The sequence below is a fragment of the Anser anser genome (genome assembly GCF_964211835.1).
Source record: "Anser anser genome assembly, chromosome: 18".
Taxonomy (NCBI): Eukaryota; Metazoa; Chordata; class Aves; order Anseriformes; family Anatidae; genus Anser; species Anser anser.
This window is the reverse complement of record NC_139739.1, coordinates 106,816-122,988: the sequence shown is the minus strand read 5'-3', so window position 1 is coordinate 122,988 and position 16,173 is coordinate 106,816. Positions and strand designations below refer to the sequence as shown.

The 16,173-nt window shown below is 41.0% G+C and overlaps 1 protein-coding gene across 1 annotated transcript in view; it reads right to left on the bottom strand.

Moving 5' to 3' along the window:
• Positions 1 to 16,173, bottom strand: part of KREMEN1 (kringle containing transmembrane protein 1) — a 70,065-nt gene that overhangs the window by 52,411 nt on the left and 1,481 nt on the right. Inside the window, exons 2-10 of the mRNA XM_083804551.1 lie at positions 14,237 to 14,394; positions 13,746 to 13,938; positions 6,745 to 6,946; positions 5,593 to 5,744; positions 4,897 to 5,064; positions 4,477 to 4,651; positions 2,065 to 2,266; positions 879 to 964; positions 19 to 287 (exon numbers count right to left, since the gene is read on the bottom strand). Coding sequence (XP_083660677.1) covers positions 19 to 287; positions 879 to 964; positions 2,065 to 2,266; positions 4,477 to 4,651; positions 4,897 to 5,064; positions 5,593 to 5,744; positions 6,745 to 6,946; positions 13,746 to 13,938; positions 14,237 to 14,394 — 1,605 coding nt within the window. The remainder of the gene's footprint in view (positions 1 to 18; positions 288 to 878; positions 965 to 2,064; positions 2,267 to 4,476; positions 4,652 to 4,896; positions 5,065 to 5,592; positions 5,745 to 6,744; positions 6,947 to 13,745; positions 13,939 to 14,236; positions 14,395 to 16,173) is intronic.

Sequence of the window (16,173 nt, the reverse complement as noted above, 5' to 3'; positions counted from 1 at the left end):
GAATTCTGAAGGTGTTACCAGCTTGAGGCGGGCGATATGTCCTGCAGTCACTGGAGGGACGGTTTTTCATATAGAAGTGACAATTATCAGACCACAGACAACAATAGTAGAAGCTGATGACATCATAAAGCCAATGGGAAAAGCCAGGTATCCGGGGAGGCTTCATGAAAGGTGGTGAACCCCAGTCATGGCCTCGATCAGGTGTGCTGCCTCCTGTGGAGTCTTGTGTGAGGATTTGAGCCCCTGTGGAGTCATAGCAACACTGCTGGCCTGCTGCATACACAGGACTGGTTGAGAAATGAAGAGAGAAAAATGTCATCATTCAGCCCTGCGAAGTCTATTTGTGCTTACAGGTTACCTGTTTTCTTTTTATGGCTAAATGTTTTGGTTACTAAGCTCTATGTGACATCCAGAAATGATATGTCAGTAAATATTTTTTTTTCCCAGCTCTTATAAAATAGACCGGATCAGGGATTATGAGGGAGGGAGCTTTAACCAAGGCAGAAAGAAAGTTCTGTAGGACTTAAAGCCACACAAACACAGTACTGTTTACAATTGTTCTGATAGAACGAGTGCAAAGAATAACTTGTTGAACTAAAGTAGACCCATATAAAAAAGGCTTAATTAAGTCTAATCAAATTATTTTTAGGCATCAGCGCTTGTTTAGGTTTCCTGATATCCAGCACTGTGTAATTAATGACTTAGTAAATCTAAGGCCATAACTTAATATCAGCAATGAAGACTAATAAGAGGGAAACAGTGATTGCTATGAACCTGAGAGCTGAGAGACCAGACACCTCTGTGACTTCTGCGACACTGCTATCTCTGAGACAGAATAGATCATTAAAAAAAATGAAGTTTCAAAAATTTTTCTTTACCTGGCTTGAATGGCTCTTACACAATGCACAGCACCAGGGTGATAAGTACACACGCTCCCTTTTTCAATGTCACAGCCATAATCTGTCTGAAAAAGATCAATGTTCTGCTTAATGGAGCTTCCATTTTGTCTTTTCTATTTTTAGGTCCTCTCCCAACCCTTTATTTCTCAGTTATATGTAAAGTCTAAACAAACTGGTTGCAGCTGTGTGCTGAGTATCACAGAATATAGGAAAAACAGTGAATTTAGTACTGAAGTGATTGGATCAACATGTTAGTCTAACTTCAGCATTTTGCAGTCTATTACAACGGACCTTGAAGAACAGATGGAGCTAAATGGAGAACTCAGCTATAATTGTAATAAACATAGAATATGCCACAGTGATTAACTTATGTCTTATGCTTTTAGACAGTGGCAGTGCAGTGTATCTATTCTTTTTTCTTCATGTGCTTTTTTTGTGTATGATCTAAAATACACATAATGTTTGGAGTTTAATAACCAGGAAATGACGGTAACTAAAAACACCTTATATATGTATTTTAATATGCATAAGCACACTGCCATCATTGGTATTGTATACAGGTGAGAAAGTTACCCTATTTGGTCTTCAGCTCAGTAGTGTAGGTCTGAAAGCATAAATTAAACGGCAACTGATTTCTTGGCTTTTACCAGTCCTTTGTTAACAGTCAAGTTGAGAAGGAGGAAGGAAGGAGACAGGAAATAATGGTTTATAGCTGTGGACTTGAGCTCCAAAATGTAAGATGGAAAGGTTTACAGCAAGTTATGATATACTAGGTAGAAACATAGCTGCTTCTTCCAGAATGGGATATATTACCTACTGACACAGACTGCCATCTTGTAGGACCTTGAAGAAGTCATCTGTGCTCCCAGCTCTACATGGTTCACTGCCCTCTCTGAGCGTTTTCCGTCTACCACTGGAAGTATTGTCTTAATACTGTTTGAAGGTGGTTTTTGTTGGCTGTCCTACAGGATTTTTGTTATTTAGACTGCCTGAATAAACTATATCTGCCTCTGCTATTTGTCATGCTACTTGTGCAAATTTAAGTATAATTTAATTTCCTTGTAATGACATTTAGAGAGGGAACAGAGCTATGGAGAAGAGTATGTCAGTCCCTAAACTTCTACTTGGAACTGTAATAGGCCAGAGTGATGGATTAATAACTTACATGGAACCTTCCAGTGTCAGCTCTTGCCTGTGACAAGGTGCAAGGGCAATCTATAATTTCTTCCAAGAAATTTGGAAGCTTCTCCTCTTTCCTGTCCCATTCTAGACATTTTGCAGTTGCCCATGCAATTGGGTCATTTCTGAAGTCTTCCCCAAGGTGCCAAGCCAATGCATGCTCTGAGCTCCAGATTGATGGCGTGTTGCTGGAGAAAAAAGAGCCAAAAAAATAGATTTGATAGTTGAACAAGCACTGTTTTTTCAGCCATACTGTCTTAATAACTAACTAGAATTATGTATAATCTTACAACTTGTAAGGTTTCTTTGTTTTGTTTAGTTTTTGTTTTTGATTATGAAGGTCGCTGTTTTCTTTTTCCTGCAAAAATTTACAGTAAAACAAAATTTTCCTCATTTAAAGGGTGACATGACAGCATGCAGCAAGTATGCTATAATCAGGAATATATTTTAGCATTTGTGATTCTGGCTTACATGAAACTTTTTTAGAGACAGATATTCTCTTCATGCCTTTTCACATCATATTTCCTTTCGGCCAGAACAAAGAAAATCTGGATTCTCTATCAGAACCTAATTCTGTGCCTCAGAACTAACAGGCCCAATAGCAACAGATTGGGAAAGAAACATTCAGAATCCTCGAAATGTTCCAAGGCTACTCTGCTATCCACTCATGAAACTATACCTGAAAACAATAGTTTCCAAAAATGTCGTAATAAACTCTCCAGAAAAAGTAACCCTGGTGTAGTTAGCAGCTCCTAAATGGTAAAATAGTTTCTGATGTATTAGTAATATGGTCTAACACTGAGGATCATGAACTTCATGTATTTACAGGTGCCACACTATCTACATCAAGAACTGTAGACACATGGAAGAATTATGAAGGAGCATCTGCCCAAACTCAGGATATGTATGAAGCACTTGCAGAGATATTTCACCAAATATCATAAGGAAATAGTTAATGAAATAAAAGGAAGTGGACTTATCATTTGTAGGAATGCAAAGGTTTACATACAAAATAGAAAAAAATACATGCAGAGAAGAACCTGTTGCTGCTGTGGGAAAATAAAAAATCTTACAAAAAAATCTGCAGTTAAGGCCTCCTTTACAGTTGTAACAAGAATCAGCATGTCCTAGTTCACTGAGTGTATTGGTTTTGGCTGGGAGAGAGTTTTCTTCATAGCAGCGTGAACAGTGCGGTGTTTTAGACTTGTGACAAAACAGTGCTGGTAAAACACTGATGTTTTGGCTACGGTTGAGCAGCGCTTGCACAACATCAAGGCCTTCTCTTTCTCGTTCTGCCCCCAGAGGAGTAGGATAGGGGTTGGCAAGAGGCTGGGAAGGAACATGGCCAGGACAGCTTAACCCAACTGACCAGAGAGATATTCTGTGTTACAGAATGCCATGTTCTGCAATAAAAATGGGGGGCTGTCCCAAAGCAGGCGTTGCTGGGAGACTGACTAGGCATTGGTCTCGTGTGCTTGTGAGGTTGATTGCCTTCGCGTGTTTTTTTTTTTTTCATCTTTAATAATTAAACTGTCTCTATCTCAACCCAAGAGTTTTTCGCACTTACGCCTGTTTGATTCTCTCCCCATCCTCCTAGGAGGGAAGAAGTGAGTGATTGAGGGATTACGCGTGAGCTGTATTCAACCCACCACACTGAAAACAAGAAAAGTATATTAAACTAAGTAATCAAGCAGCGATCTCAGAGGACTAAAATGTGTATGTGAAATCAACTTGATACAAAAGAATGGGAAAATGGTTTGTAAAGTTCCACCTAGCAACAATGACAAGGAATGAATAAGTCTAACATGCAGTCTAAGTCTTTGCTAGCAGAAGATTTGTGGAGATAATTTAATTTGACTGTATTTGAAGGAGTGATCATGATGTCATTAAAAAAATTTAACAACAATAAGTAGAATATAGGAAGCTAATAGTTCAAGTAGTGCATAGAAAGCAAATCATTTCTGTTAGCAAAAATAAATACAAAATAACCTGGCATTAAATAAAATCAAAATTAACCAAAGCTAAATATAGTAAATAGAATTGCAACAAGGCAACACTAAGCCTCAGAGAAATTACTCCTATTAGAAATAAGAAGATAAAGAAAACATACCTAAAATGAGCAATGAACTTTGGTATCTCCTATTAGATATCTTCAATAGTGTGTTGGTTATTAATTTTTAGGTTTTGATGATTAATGTACGTAATTGCATAATCACGTTTATCTTTAGATAAGGTCTATGCCTGAAAAGTTAATTGGCATAATCTTTGAAGAGATACACTATTTTTTTTTCATGAGAAACAGAGCCTGAATCCTTGTTTTAAAAGTCAAAGGAGGCAGCAGTTTAATTATCGGAAGCAATAAGGTACCTATGATAAATGAATGCCATGATGTACTTGCCTCTGCCCATCAGAATAGGTGCTGGGTGTAATTCTCAAAATTCCAAAGTCCCAAGTACTGTAATTTGCTTTAGCAGGTACGGGAATGAAAGAAAATGTCCCAGTATTAGGGGTTTCTCTTGCCAAAGTATAAAGATATTCCCACTTGGCAAACCAGTTTTCTGAGTAACTGTCACCTGCCACATAAAGGAAAAAAATCTTTTTGGATGCTGTAAAAGAATAGTTAGCTACATGATTGAAATTAGATGCCTTCACCCATATGCAAATTAAGAGAAAAGCTGGCATTACTGGCATGAGTTATCTATACTTGCAGATCTCTTCTTGAATCTTCAGAGAAAGTGACAGCATGATGCACAGAGCTCTGCACAGAAGCTGACAACTGACAACTGCTTGTGCACAGATAGGAAAAGTATCACTTTACCTGTTTCCTGGTAACCCCAGACTTCTATGTTGATATGGGTTGCTGTAAGTGCCTGGTGTGTCCAGGTGAGAGTTAAGTTTCCATCAATGTTGTGGGTGCCATAGTATTGCCATTTTGTCTCATTTACCAACGTGCATTTTTCTCCATCCGGAACCTTGCTGTGATGTACTGGTTTACAGAACACACACACACACAGTCAAAATTAATGACAAGAAAAAGGACAAAATTAATGAAATTTTTGATCTGCATAGCAATGAAAAGGTGCCACTTAGTATCTAAGATTTAGCAGTATTTCTTCTGTGCATATTTTCTAACATGGTGAATGATACAAAAAGAGCAAACTGAAGGTGAGAGAATACAACCCCTACTAACGTGTGACATAGTCCTCGGATTACAACACCAGGGTGCAATTCTTTTCTAACAGAAATACCTACTAAAAGGAAACTGGTTTGGTCAGCCTCACTTTTGAGCAGGACCTTTTCTGACTTAATGCTGCTGATGCTGAGTAGCAGCAGAACTCACTCACTGTAAAGTTCATCTCTCAAAATATGAATCACCATGAGAGGAGCAAGAATGACTTTTTAGAGGTCAAACATTAAGGAAGAAGAGAAGTGATCAAAAGGGAAAGGCTCATGTAATCTTGCATTTGTGGAGCGAGAATACAGATAGAAGAGTGTTATCATAGATTTTAGTAACCTGATAACCAAGTTCCAGAGTACGGAAATGTCAGCCCGTCATCTGTAGAAACTTCAAAGTGGATGAAACCAGTTTCATACAGCAATGGGGAGATACAGTGGGCTTTTCCATCCTTACCAACATAGCCACTGGTTTTGATTTTCTTCTTGAACCTGTTGATATTGAAAACATTTCTCAGAGCCCCTGCTGAGAGAAGAATTCTGAATGTCTCAGTTATGTTTCGTTACGTAACCTTGTGTCATGTGCTGATCATTCCAAGTCCCGTGGCTATTTTCCTCGTTGCAGTGAATATAAACCGGTAAAGCTCATGTGTACTTTGTGCTTATTACAGCAGTGGGGATTCTGCTGTGCACTGCACAAATACAGAGCAAACTGCTAACCTTAGATTTACTATTTAATTATGGGAGGGACATGATAAATTAGTAACAAACAACAAAGGGATAGCAGGAAGACAAAGGTGATGTTATAAGATTAACAGAATTACAGGGTTGTATTTTACAGAACAAATACCCAAGTTAAAGGTTTTCCTGATGAAGAAGTAAAAACCTTTTCAAGTGCTGCTATGCAGATTGGAAGAACTAAAATCTGACACAGAACATTCTGTGGAAAAAATGCCAGGACATCAGGGCTGGTAAAATTCAGTGTGCCATATATGTGGCATGTGTGATGTGTACCTAAGGCTGACATGCTTAGGATCAAGGGTTTGTCTTACAGGAAAAAGATAAAGTGCCCTGTATACATTCTTTTCTTGTTGCTTGAGTCTTGTTATGGTTTAATAAATTAATATTTCTGTTTCTCAATATTGAATGTTAAAAAAATACTAGCATCAAAGAGCTCTGAAAGGAAGTCCTTTTAGAAAAGTCACTGTTGTGATATGTTCAGAGAAGGACTAACAGAGCAATGTTATCTCACAATATCTCACAATAACCTGACCTACAGGAAATGATCCTGTGTAGAAATACAGACAACATGTATCTTTGAGGGTGACTGTTAAAAGAACCTTTGCATGTTTCATAATTTTGACAACTCTAGAAGATACATTTTTCACTCGTGCATAGACAAGTCTTGTTTTGTGGTAATTACCTATTGTCAAAAAGTGAGATTAGAAAGGGTAACCTCCCTTTGGTAGAGGAATATAAAATCATGGCCCACCTGCACATTATCACAGAGGTATTAAAAGCTGTATTTTCAATCAAAATGTCTTTGCCTCCCATCAGAGATCCTGAGTACGGAGAAATTTGAAGACAAAATTCATTATAATCACGACAACAAATCCCCAAGGACTGGCACGTCACTTGGCAAGAACAGGTACCAAGAAGCTCTCCACATTGATGTGAGCAAGAGTCTTGAGCCCCTTATTAAAGAACAAGACAAGGAAGAAAAACAAACAAACAAAAAAAAACATAGGAATGTCACTGAGCTCCTCTAGATGTTCTCTGAAACAACATCTAAACATCTAAAGAACTACTGTAAATGAAATAGGCTGTTTATGTCAGATGAACATTATTTTAGAATGTATTTAGATGATGGCAATAATCACCTGTGCATTACATGATTACCTTTCATTTTGATTAGAAAAATACACTTATTTACCTCCCAGACCACATATAATTCACCAACCCCATGGGTATTTTTATAACTAGTAGAAAGATAAATCTCCAAAGCAGCCTCCCAGATACTGTCATTAATCAGAAAATAATAGTTCATTAATAGGTCATTAATAGTTATTTCTATAAACAGTTCCTGAGCAAACCAGAAAGGGGTCCTATTGTTGTCAACCCTACACAGGGATCAATGAGAACAGAAAGCTAGTGCTCTTGGATGAATGAAAAGCTAGCATTAGAGACAAAGTGTGTTACAACATGAAATTATGAAAAGCTTCTGGAATGTCATCCTTCTGTGCATTTTAAATGAGTCTAACCTTAACAATGTAGATGTTAAAATGACTAGGTAGGCGAACAGATGACTACGCCCTCGAATGAGGCCTATCTGAACAGACCAGAAGTAACTACTGGACATGACGTGAAAAACTGCTGAACACAACAAATAAAGCAGTGAGAAGTTGACAGAAGTTACAGTAACATTGTAAGAAACGGATGGATTTCAGAGACTGTCCAGCAGGAGTCGAGTGAGGTGGACAAACTGCACAGATAATTGTGAGCATTGTGGACCTTTCAAGAGCGGAATCTTGCAAGACCCACACTGCTTGGGTTACTATATCAATAATACAGGCTGACATGACCTAGGTAATCTAGGACTGTGTTAGTCTGCGTGGTTGGCTGTGTTAACGTGGTGAATGTAGTATGTGTATCTGCCACCTTGGAATGGGGGAAATATCCTTGGTACTGGCTGGACCAACAAACAGGAACAGCAGTAACCCCGTATGTGGGACTGGCATATAAGGAATTTCCTGAATGTGGAAGTACAGAAGATCTGGCTGTAGTGGACTGAGGAGGAGAAATCTACTTCATTCCAAAATCCACTGGATTGACCTACTTCCCAAAGGTCATCAACGATGTATGAACAAGACTAGGAGAGGAAGAAAGAATTATGGTCACACCTGATGGAGCTGAAGTGCAATTGCTTCCAGTTTCAGATAGGACAGTTTCTGTCAAAAGGAGGAGAAAATGCCAAAGATTTTTGGTTTGTGTATGGGGGGTGAAGGCAGGGAGGGGGCAGGGAATGTCAGGGAAGACTGTTTGTTTTTCAGTAAGGTGAAGAGAGCAAGAAAATGAAAAGGCAGTAAAATCTCCCCCCAACTCCCCCCCGCCCCCCCATCTCCCTCTCTGCCAGCCTGCCTCCTTCATGCTAACATAATATGTGAGTATAGGTCAGAGAACAGGAATAGAAGTCAGAAATTGTCCTGGTTCCAGTTAGGACAGAGTTAATTTTCCCTCCTAGTAGCTGGTAGGGTGCTATGTTTTGGATTAGGATGAGAAGAGCGCTGATAACATGCTGATGTTTTAATTGTTGCAGAGCAGTGTTTACACCAGGCCAAGGACTTTTCGGCTTCTCGCTCTGTCCTGCCAGCAAGCAGGCTAGGGGTGCAGCAGGAGCTGGGAGGGGACAGACCCAGGACAGCTGACCCAAACGGGCCAAAGGGGTATTCCATACCATCTGACGTCATGCTAAACAATATATAGGGGTGGCTGGCCGGGGTGGGGGGCCGGCTGCTCGGGGATAGGCTGGGCATCGGTCAGCGGGTGGTGAGCAATTGCATTGTGCATCACTTCGGCTCTGGTGAGGCCGCACCTTGAGTACTGTGTTCAGTTTTGGGCCCCTCGCTACAGGAAGGACATGGACGTGCTCGAGCGAGTCCAGAGAAGGGCGACCAAGCTGGTGAGGGGTCTGGAGAACAAGTCTTACGAGGAGCGGCTGAGGGAACTGGGCTTGTTCAGCCTGGAGAAGAGGAGGCTCAGGGGCAACCTTATCGCTCTCTACAGTTACCTTAAAGGAGGCTGTAGAGAGGTGGGGGTTGGTCTGTTCTCCTACGTGCCTGGTGACAGGACGAGGGGGAATGGGCGAAAGTTGCGACAGGGGAGTTTTAGGTTGGATGTTAGGAAGTACTTCTTTACTGAAAGGGTTATTAAGCATTGGAACGGGCTGCCCAGGGAGGTGGTGGAGTCACCATCCCTGGAGGTCTTTAAAAGACGTTTAGATGTAGAGCTTAGCGATATGGTTTAGTGGAGTACTTAGTGTTAGGTCGAAGGTTGGACTCGATGATCTTGAGGTCTCTTCCAACCTAGAAATCTGTGATACTGTGATACTTGTTTTCTTACACATTATTATTATTAATACCATTATCATTATCACTATTATTATTATTATTGTTATTATTATATTCCTGTCTTAATAAACTGTCTTTATCTCAACTCACCGGCTTCACTTTCCCGTTTCTCTCCCCCATCCCAGAGAGGGAGGGGGGAGGGTGAGCGAACGGCTGTGTGGTGTTTAGCTGCCAGCCGGGTTAAACCACAACAGAAATAAAGGTCATCCTTCTTTCTCTACTAGAACAACTACCTGTCACGGAAGTAGAAATGTTTGTTCAATAAAGGGAACTAGAAATTTCACCTATGTCTTTAAAAATAGTGTTCTCCAGATTGTCTGTTTACTTACAAAAATGATCCACTATCCTACTGGAAATAACAGAGGAAGGGGTTGAAAATTACATGGTACTGATAAGCGCAAGCTTGTGTGCCCTTGCTTTAGTTTGTACAAATGGTATCAGTAATTTATTACTGAGTATATATCTGAAGTTCAGAAGTCAAAAAAGTTTGTAGTTTAACGCAGAAAAAAAATTTGAAAGCCACTCACCTGTATTCCAAAGGGCACTGAGGGAGAAGAGAATGAAGAAAGAAACATCTACACCAACAAATTTCATATTTTGTCCAGATGATTCAGGACGGCTGATTGTGATAGCCTTTGTGCCCGTCAGGGAAAAGCCTTTTATAGAAACACGTGTCCAGAAATGATCAAGATTCTCACTGTTCAAAGGTTTGTTGTAAATTACTGAAGCAAAACAAACTGAAGGAAATGCTCCTTTTCAGAGGTCATCTCTCATTCAGGAAAAGATGAAGGGAGTGCAAGAGGTAGTCAGAAGAACTCCTACACATTATTTTATTAGTCACTTTTTTTTCTAAAATGAAAGGAAATGCATTTTTTTTTACAAGCACTTATGCTCCAAAGTTCAGGACCACGGAGTCTGTGACATGTGGTGTTATGTTTTAATTTTACTAAAGAAACTGAAAATGGCTATCAGTAAGAAAAAACAAAGAATAGATGCTGACAGTACAGTTTTGCTGAGGAGATAATGTGACATTGAGAAAGCATGTTTACTGCACAATATTTGTTGGCATGGGAGTCATAAAAGATAAAAAGACATTCAAAAGCAGCTCTAACTGAAAATAGCGGCATGGTGTTAGCACAATGAAATGGACTACAGAAGTCTTATGACAGAAACACAAGGATATTCTGGCAGCAAAGTAGGGCAGAGCTGATGTGGTGGACACTACTGTGTAACTGTATGCTACAATAGCAAAACAGAAACTTTATGATGGAGAGAGGCTGGTTGGTTGTTTTTTGAATCTTCACACTGCTTGAAAGCTTGGGAACAGCTCTTTTGCTGACTTTGTAGAGTGAAGATTTTCACCAGGAATAACTGAGGCCTATTGCATCTGCAGTAACAGAGGGGCTATGGTAGAGTCAAGGTAGCCTACCAGTTCCTAATGAAATGTGCAATTTTGTTTGGAAGGCATTGCTGCCACGTGGCATGGCAAAAGAGTTGCATCTGAAGTTTGCGATATAGGAGTGCTCTTCACACTCTCATCCCTTTAGACCTTGCTGGTCTAAAAAAATCCCACTGGGATTATGGGAGTTGGAACAGTGCCTGTTCATGACTGAAATTTAAGATAAGCCTGAGCTGTAGTTAGTGAAAAAGTACAAAATTTAGACCACCTGATTCACATTCAGCGAGGAACACTGCAGGCAGTAGAGACCATGTTAGAATTCTTCAAGTAAAGCTTACAAGCAGCTAGGTTCAGGATGAGTAGAAAGAGAATATAATAACTATTTATAGAACTTTGAGTTTTGGATGTTCTCTCCTTCTTTCCCCTTCTCGTTTGTTGTCTGCAGAAATACTACTCTATGTTGGACTCTTTACTGAAACTGGATGATCCGAACTGGCACTTTGCTACTTTGAAGTCCTCAGAATACATAAGTATTCTCCAGTAGAAGGATGGGCAACTGAAAGCAGAAACCAGTTCCTCATAATACACTGTCCCTGCAGCAAGCATCCTGATTCCCACTCCTGCAAGAAAGGGTAGAGGTCAGTGCCCAAGAGGCACTCTGCCTGCTGTCATGGAGAAGCAGTACAGAGCCTACAAAGACTGCAGCATTTTCAGGGATGTGAGTGTGATTAGCACTGCTTTGGCCAAAGAAAAGTTTTCACTGACCAGCTGGTGACACTATGTGTTTGAGACAACACCAATCCAAATCCATGTCTAGGTCTCCATTGTGTGTGTGCCGATGCTGTGTCACTGGTCTTGGTGCCATCACGGTTACAGTGGGTGAGTCTGTTTCAAGATCTCTAGGACTTTTTCCATCAACTCTGTGGCTTCTTCATTCCCCTTTCATCTCATATTCTCTCAGACCCTCATCTGAGGCCCATATTTTTTCCTGAATTTTCTTTTTGCCCTCTGGCCTCCTCAGGACTTCCCTGCTCCTGTCATAATGCCTGCTGAGGACATCCTCGTGCCCTGCAGCTCCCTTTTATCTATGTAGGTCATAGTTGGGCCCCTCTTGTTCCCTCAGAACATCTCCTGAGGTCTTCTTTGTGCCCCAGAGAAGTCTTTGGTCCCCCTTGCTGTCTAGAATGACTCTATTCATTCAGTCCCTTACTTACTAAGGCCATCTGTACTCTGCAAGGATCCCCCCCAAAGTTTCTCATTGTGTTCCCAAGCCTTCTTTTGCCCTTTGGACTCATTTTCTAGTTTCCTCACAACCCATTTTCCTTGTGCTCCAGAGAACTGTTTGCCTTCTACCCCATGTGACACACCTGTTTTGGCCTAGTTCCACTAGGACCTAGTCCACAGACTCTGGGACAGAACTGCAGTCCATAGAGAGAAGCCCAATCTAGATCAGTTTGTCTGTCAGGAAGTGCAGACTGTGGGCAACCTAAACTGGAGCTGTCTGTTACTGAAGGACTGTACCCCATGGTATAGATCCACGCTGGGATGGTTCTTGAACTGCAGCACTTTGGAAGGGCCCACATTGAACCAGATCAGGACTGCATCCTGTTCGAGCAACCCCACACTGGAGTAGGGGAAGAACATGAGGATGAAGAAACATCGGAGACAAACTGTTATGAACTGACTGCAACCCCCATTCCCCATCCCCCTACATTGCTTAGAAGAAGATCTAAGGAGTATGAGAGGAAGAAGGTTTTAGTTTGTGTTTAGTTCTCACTGATCTACTATTATTCATTAGCAAAAGATTAAATTAACATTCCCCAAGCCAAGTCTGTTTCTCCCATGACTGCTGAGGAGAGAGAATGAAAGAGAAGCATAATGAGAATCTAGCAACCAGCCAAGCCAACCCACCACCTATAGGTAGGCTAGATAAAAACAAAAAAAAAAAAACATACTTTGTTAGAGAGAAAACTAAAGCATTATGCTTCTGCTGCAAGTAGCACTACAGATTTTGGTCAACTGCTATCCAAAATAGCCCCCAACGACCTCAAATGCATTTTACAGCTTAAAAGAAAGGCCTGCATTTGTCATAATAAAAACAAACTTAACTACCTTTTATATTTCTGATATGTGCAATCACAACAAAAAGGCAGATACAGTCTTTTACAGTAGAAGCCCTTTTTTCTTTTTTTTTGGTTAGGGTTAGATCCTCCATTAGGGTTAGGGTGAGCTCTGCCATTAGGGTTAGGGTCAGGATTAGGGTCAGGGTTTGCGCTAGGGTTAGGCTTAAGGTTACGGTAAGGGTTACAGTTAAGGTGAGCTTCGCGGGGCCGGTTAGGGTTAGGGCTTAGGTTTAGCTTTAAAGTTGGGTTTATGGTTAGGGTTATCTCCAGGCTAGCTCCGACATTAGGGTTAGGACTACAATTAGGGTTAAGGTTAGGGTTAGATCCACCATTGGGTTTATGGTTTGGATTAGGGTTTGGTTAGGGTTAGGATTAGCTACGGGTTAGGGTTAGATTTAGGGTTAGGGTTAGTGTTAGGGTTACGTTTAGTGTTAGGGTTAAGGTTAGGCTTAGTGTAAGGGTTAGAGTTAGGGGTTTGGGTTAATACGGGTTAGGCCTAATATTAGGGGGGAAGGCCAAAATAGGAGGGTGGTGGACCCCAAAATTGGGGGGGACCCCCAAATTTGGCGGCACGAAGCCCTAAGTTAGGCGAAGAAACCCCAAAATTGTGGGGAGAACCCTGAAATGGAGAGGTGAAACCCCAAAATTGAGGGGAAACCCCCAAAACTGGGGGGGCACAGAAGGGGGCATGTAAGGTGGCGAATAATGGCATCCTGCAGCCAGCACCTAGGCTCAATTTTCCGGGGAACGCTGGGAAATGTAGTTCTTGGACACTAGCTTTCCGGGAAGCCATGTTGGCTTCCCAGAGCATTGCGGGAGGTGTAGCTCTCGAGAAGCTGCTTACCGGACGGCCGTTTTGAGAGTGCAGGGAATACTGGGAAATGTAGTTCTCGAACAGTGAGCCTGCATGCAGCCTTGTTGGGAGTCCGAGGAATGCTGGGAGGTGTAGTTCTCAGGAAGTCACTTTCCAGGTGGCCATTTTGGGATTCCGGAGATTGCTGGGAGGTGTCGTTCTCGGGCACTACGTTTCCGGGCGGCTATGTTGGGTGCACAGAGCATGCGGGCGGAAGAACCCTAATATTAGGGGTGAAAGCCAAATAATGGCTGGTGGACTGCCTCAGGTATTTTCAAAATCTCATTCCTGTTTTTAAGCGTGCTGCCTTGCAACAACAGTCCCTTCTCTCTCCAAAAAGCACCATATACATGTATCACTCCAAAAGTAAACTTTCAATCTGTATAAATATTAACTTGTTTTTCTTTTGCCAACTCCAAGGCTCTTGTGAGTGCTACTAATTTAGCATTCTGTGAAGAAGTATTAGATGACAATGTTCCTACCTCTTTTTCTTTGGTTATTGTCACCATTGCATACCATGCTTTCCTCTCTTTATGCACCATGTAACTGTTTCCATCCGCGTAGAATTCTTCATCCGGATTCTTAAGGGCTGTGAGTCTCTCTCTCAGATCTAGTGGGGTGGCATTTACCTGTTCAATAACTTGAAAGCAATCATGGTTAATTTCCTCCTCTTGGTCTAATGGCAATAATGAAGCAGGATTCAAATTACTATGTGCTTTTAATTGAATATCATCTTGCTCTAGCAGCAGTATCTGGTATTACCTAAAACTGCAGTTACTGCACGAGGCACATGTACTGTTATTTTCTGTCCCATTGCTAATTTTCACACCTCTTATATCAATTACTTGCTCCAATCCTTTTCTTGTATCTAACTTCATTGAGTATCATTTTTCCTTACCAGTTTTGCCTCTGCCTTGAGCTCTTACTTTACTGGTTCTGCTGATCTTGCTCTCCCAGATTTCTCAGCTGCCCATACAAATGGTACCATTGCATCCTTAATTTCAGTCAGTACTTGGATCCTGTTCCTCTCCCGAAGCGTCTTCAAAATTTTGCTATAACAAACATCCTTGCACCTGCCAAGCATTATTTTCAGGAACATGTACTTGGATTTTTCCTTTCTTGAAAGTTATTTGGGCTCCCAGTTTACGTTATAAGTCTCATCCTAACAGAGGTAGTGGACATTCTGTTAAGTATAAAAATCTGTGAGTAAAAACTCGCTTCCCAATTTCACACTTAATTGGTTACAAAAAGGTCTTAACTTCTCACTTTCCAATGGCCCCAACCACTGGCATAGAAGATTTACTCAATGGTGTTTAACAGCTGTTTACTACTGAGTAAGTGGCTCCTGTGTCTACTAAAAAAATTACAGTTTCATTCCCCAGCTTTACTGGAACCAGGGGCTCTGCTGGAGTACTGGATAATTCTGTGCCCGATCCCCTTCAGTCTGATTCTTCCATGTCAATCATTAACAAGTCCACTTCAGAAATACTTGTTAATTTTGGCTCTCTGGTTTCACTTTTGGGTATTCCTTCTTCCAGTGCCCATCCTCCCAAAAATATGCACACTGATTTAACCCTAATGGGTCAGTTGGACAGGGGGTAGATATTGTACCTGTCCCTTGTCCTCTTCCTCTGCCTCAATTCCCCATTATACTGCCTCTTTCCCCTTTTTTAAAATCCCCTACTATGTGACAATCTGTGAGCTTGAACCGCAGCTGTTGCAAGCAGACTTGCTTGCATTTTTGCATTCTTCTGTTTCTCTTTCTGTCTTTTCTCCCTTTCCAGTTCATCTCCATTATTATATACTTTATACGCTATCTGAATTAGTAGGGAAATAGACATTCCTGAAAAACCATGCACTTTCTGCAACTTCTTCCAGATACCGAAGGCTGACTGTCCTATGAACAGGATGTTAAATGTTACTTTATTTGCTTCATCATCAGGTTTTAAATCCGTCTGTTTTCTGGCTATTTCATATAGTCTTTCATAGAATGCTGAAAGGTTCTCATTTGCTCCCTGAGTCACTTGATACAACTTAGATGCATTCTTAGTTTTTGGTAGCCCATGCTTAACTCTGTACAGAATTAACTGCTGATATTGTTTTACAAGCATTTTACCTCTGCCTGTATTCGGATCCCAGGTAGGTTCCAGATCTGGCATGAACCTCTCTGGTCCTTCCCTTACATTAATCCTTCAATTTTTCTCATTTCCCTTCTCTAACACCAACCATTTCTCTTCTGACATTCAACAAAACCTGCATATCTTTCCAGTCAGGCCTCGTTCTTTCTGCTGTCGGACTAAATCCTTCTGCCCCCTTCTACTCCTCATTTCCCTGTCTTTCATTCACAACACTTCCCTGATCTAAATCTCTTTCATCAGATACCAAAAGCTGTGCATCCTCTTCCTCCTCATTCTGTTTT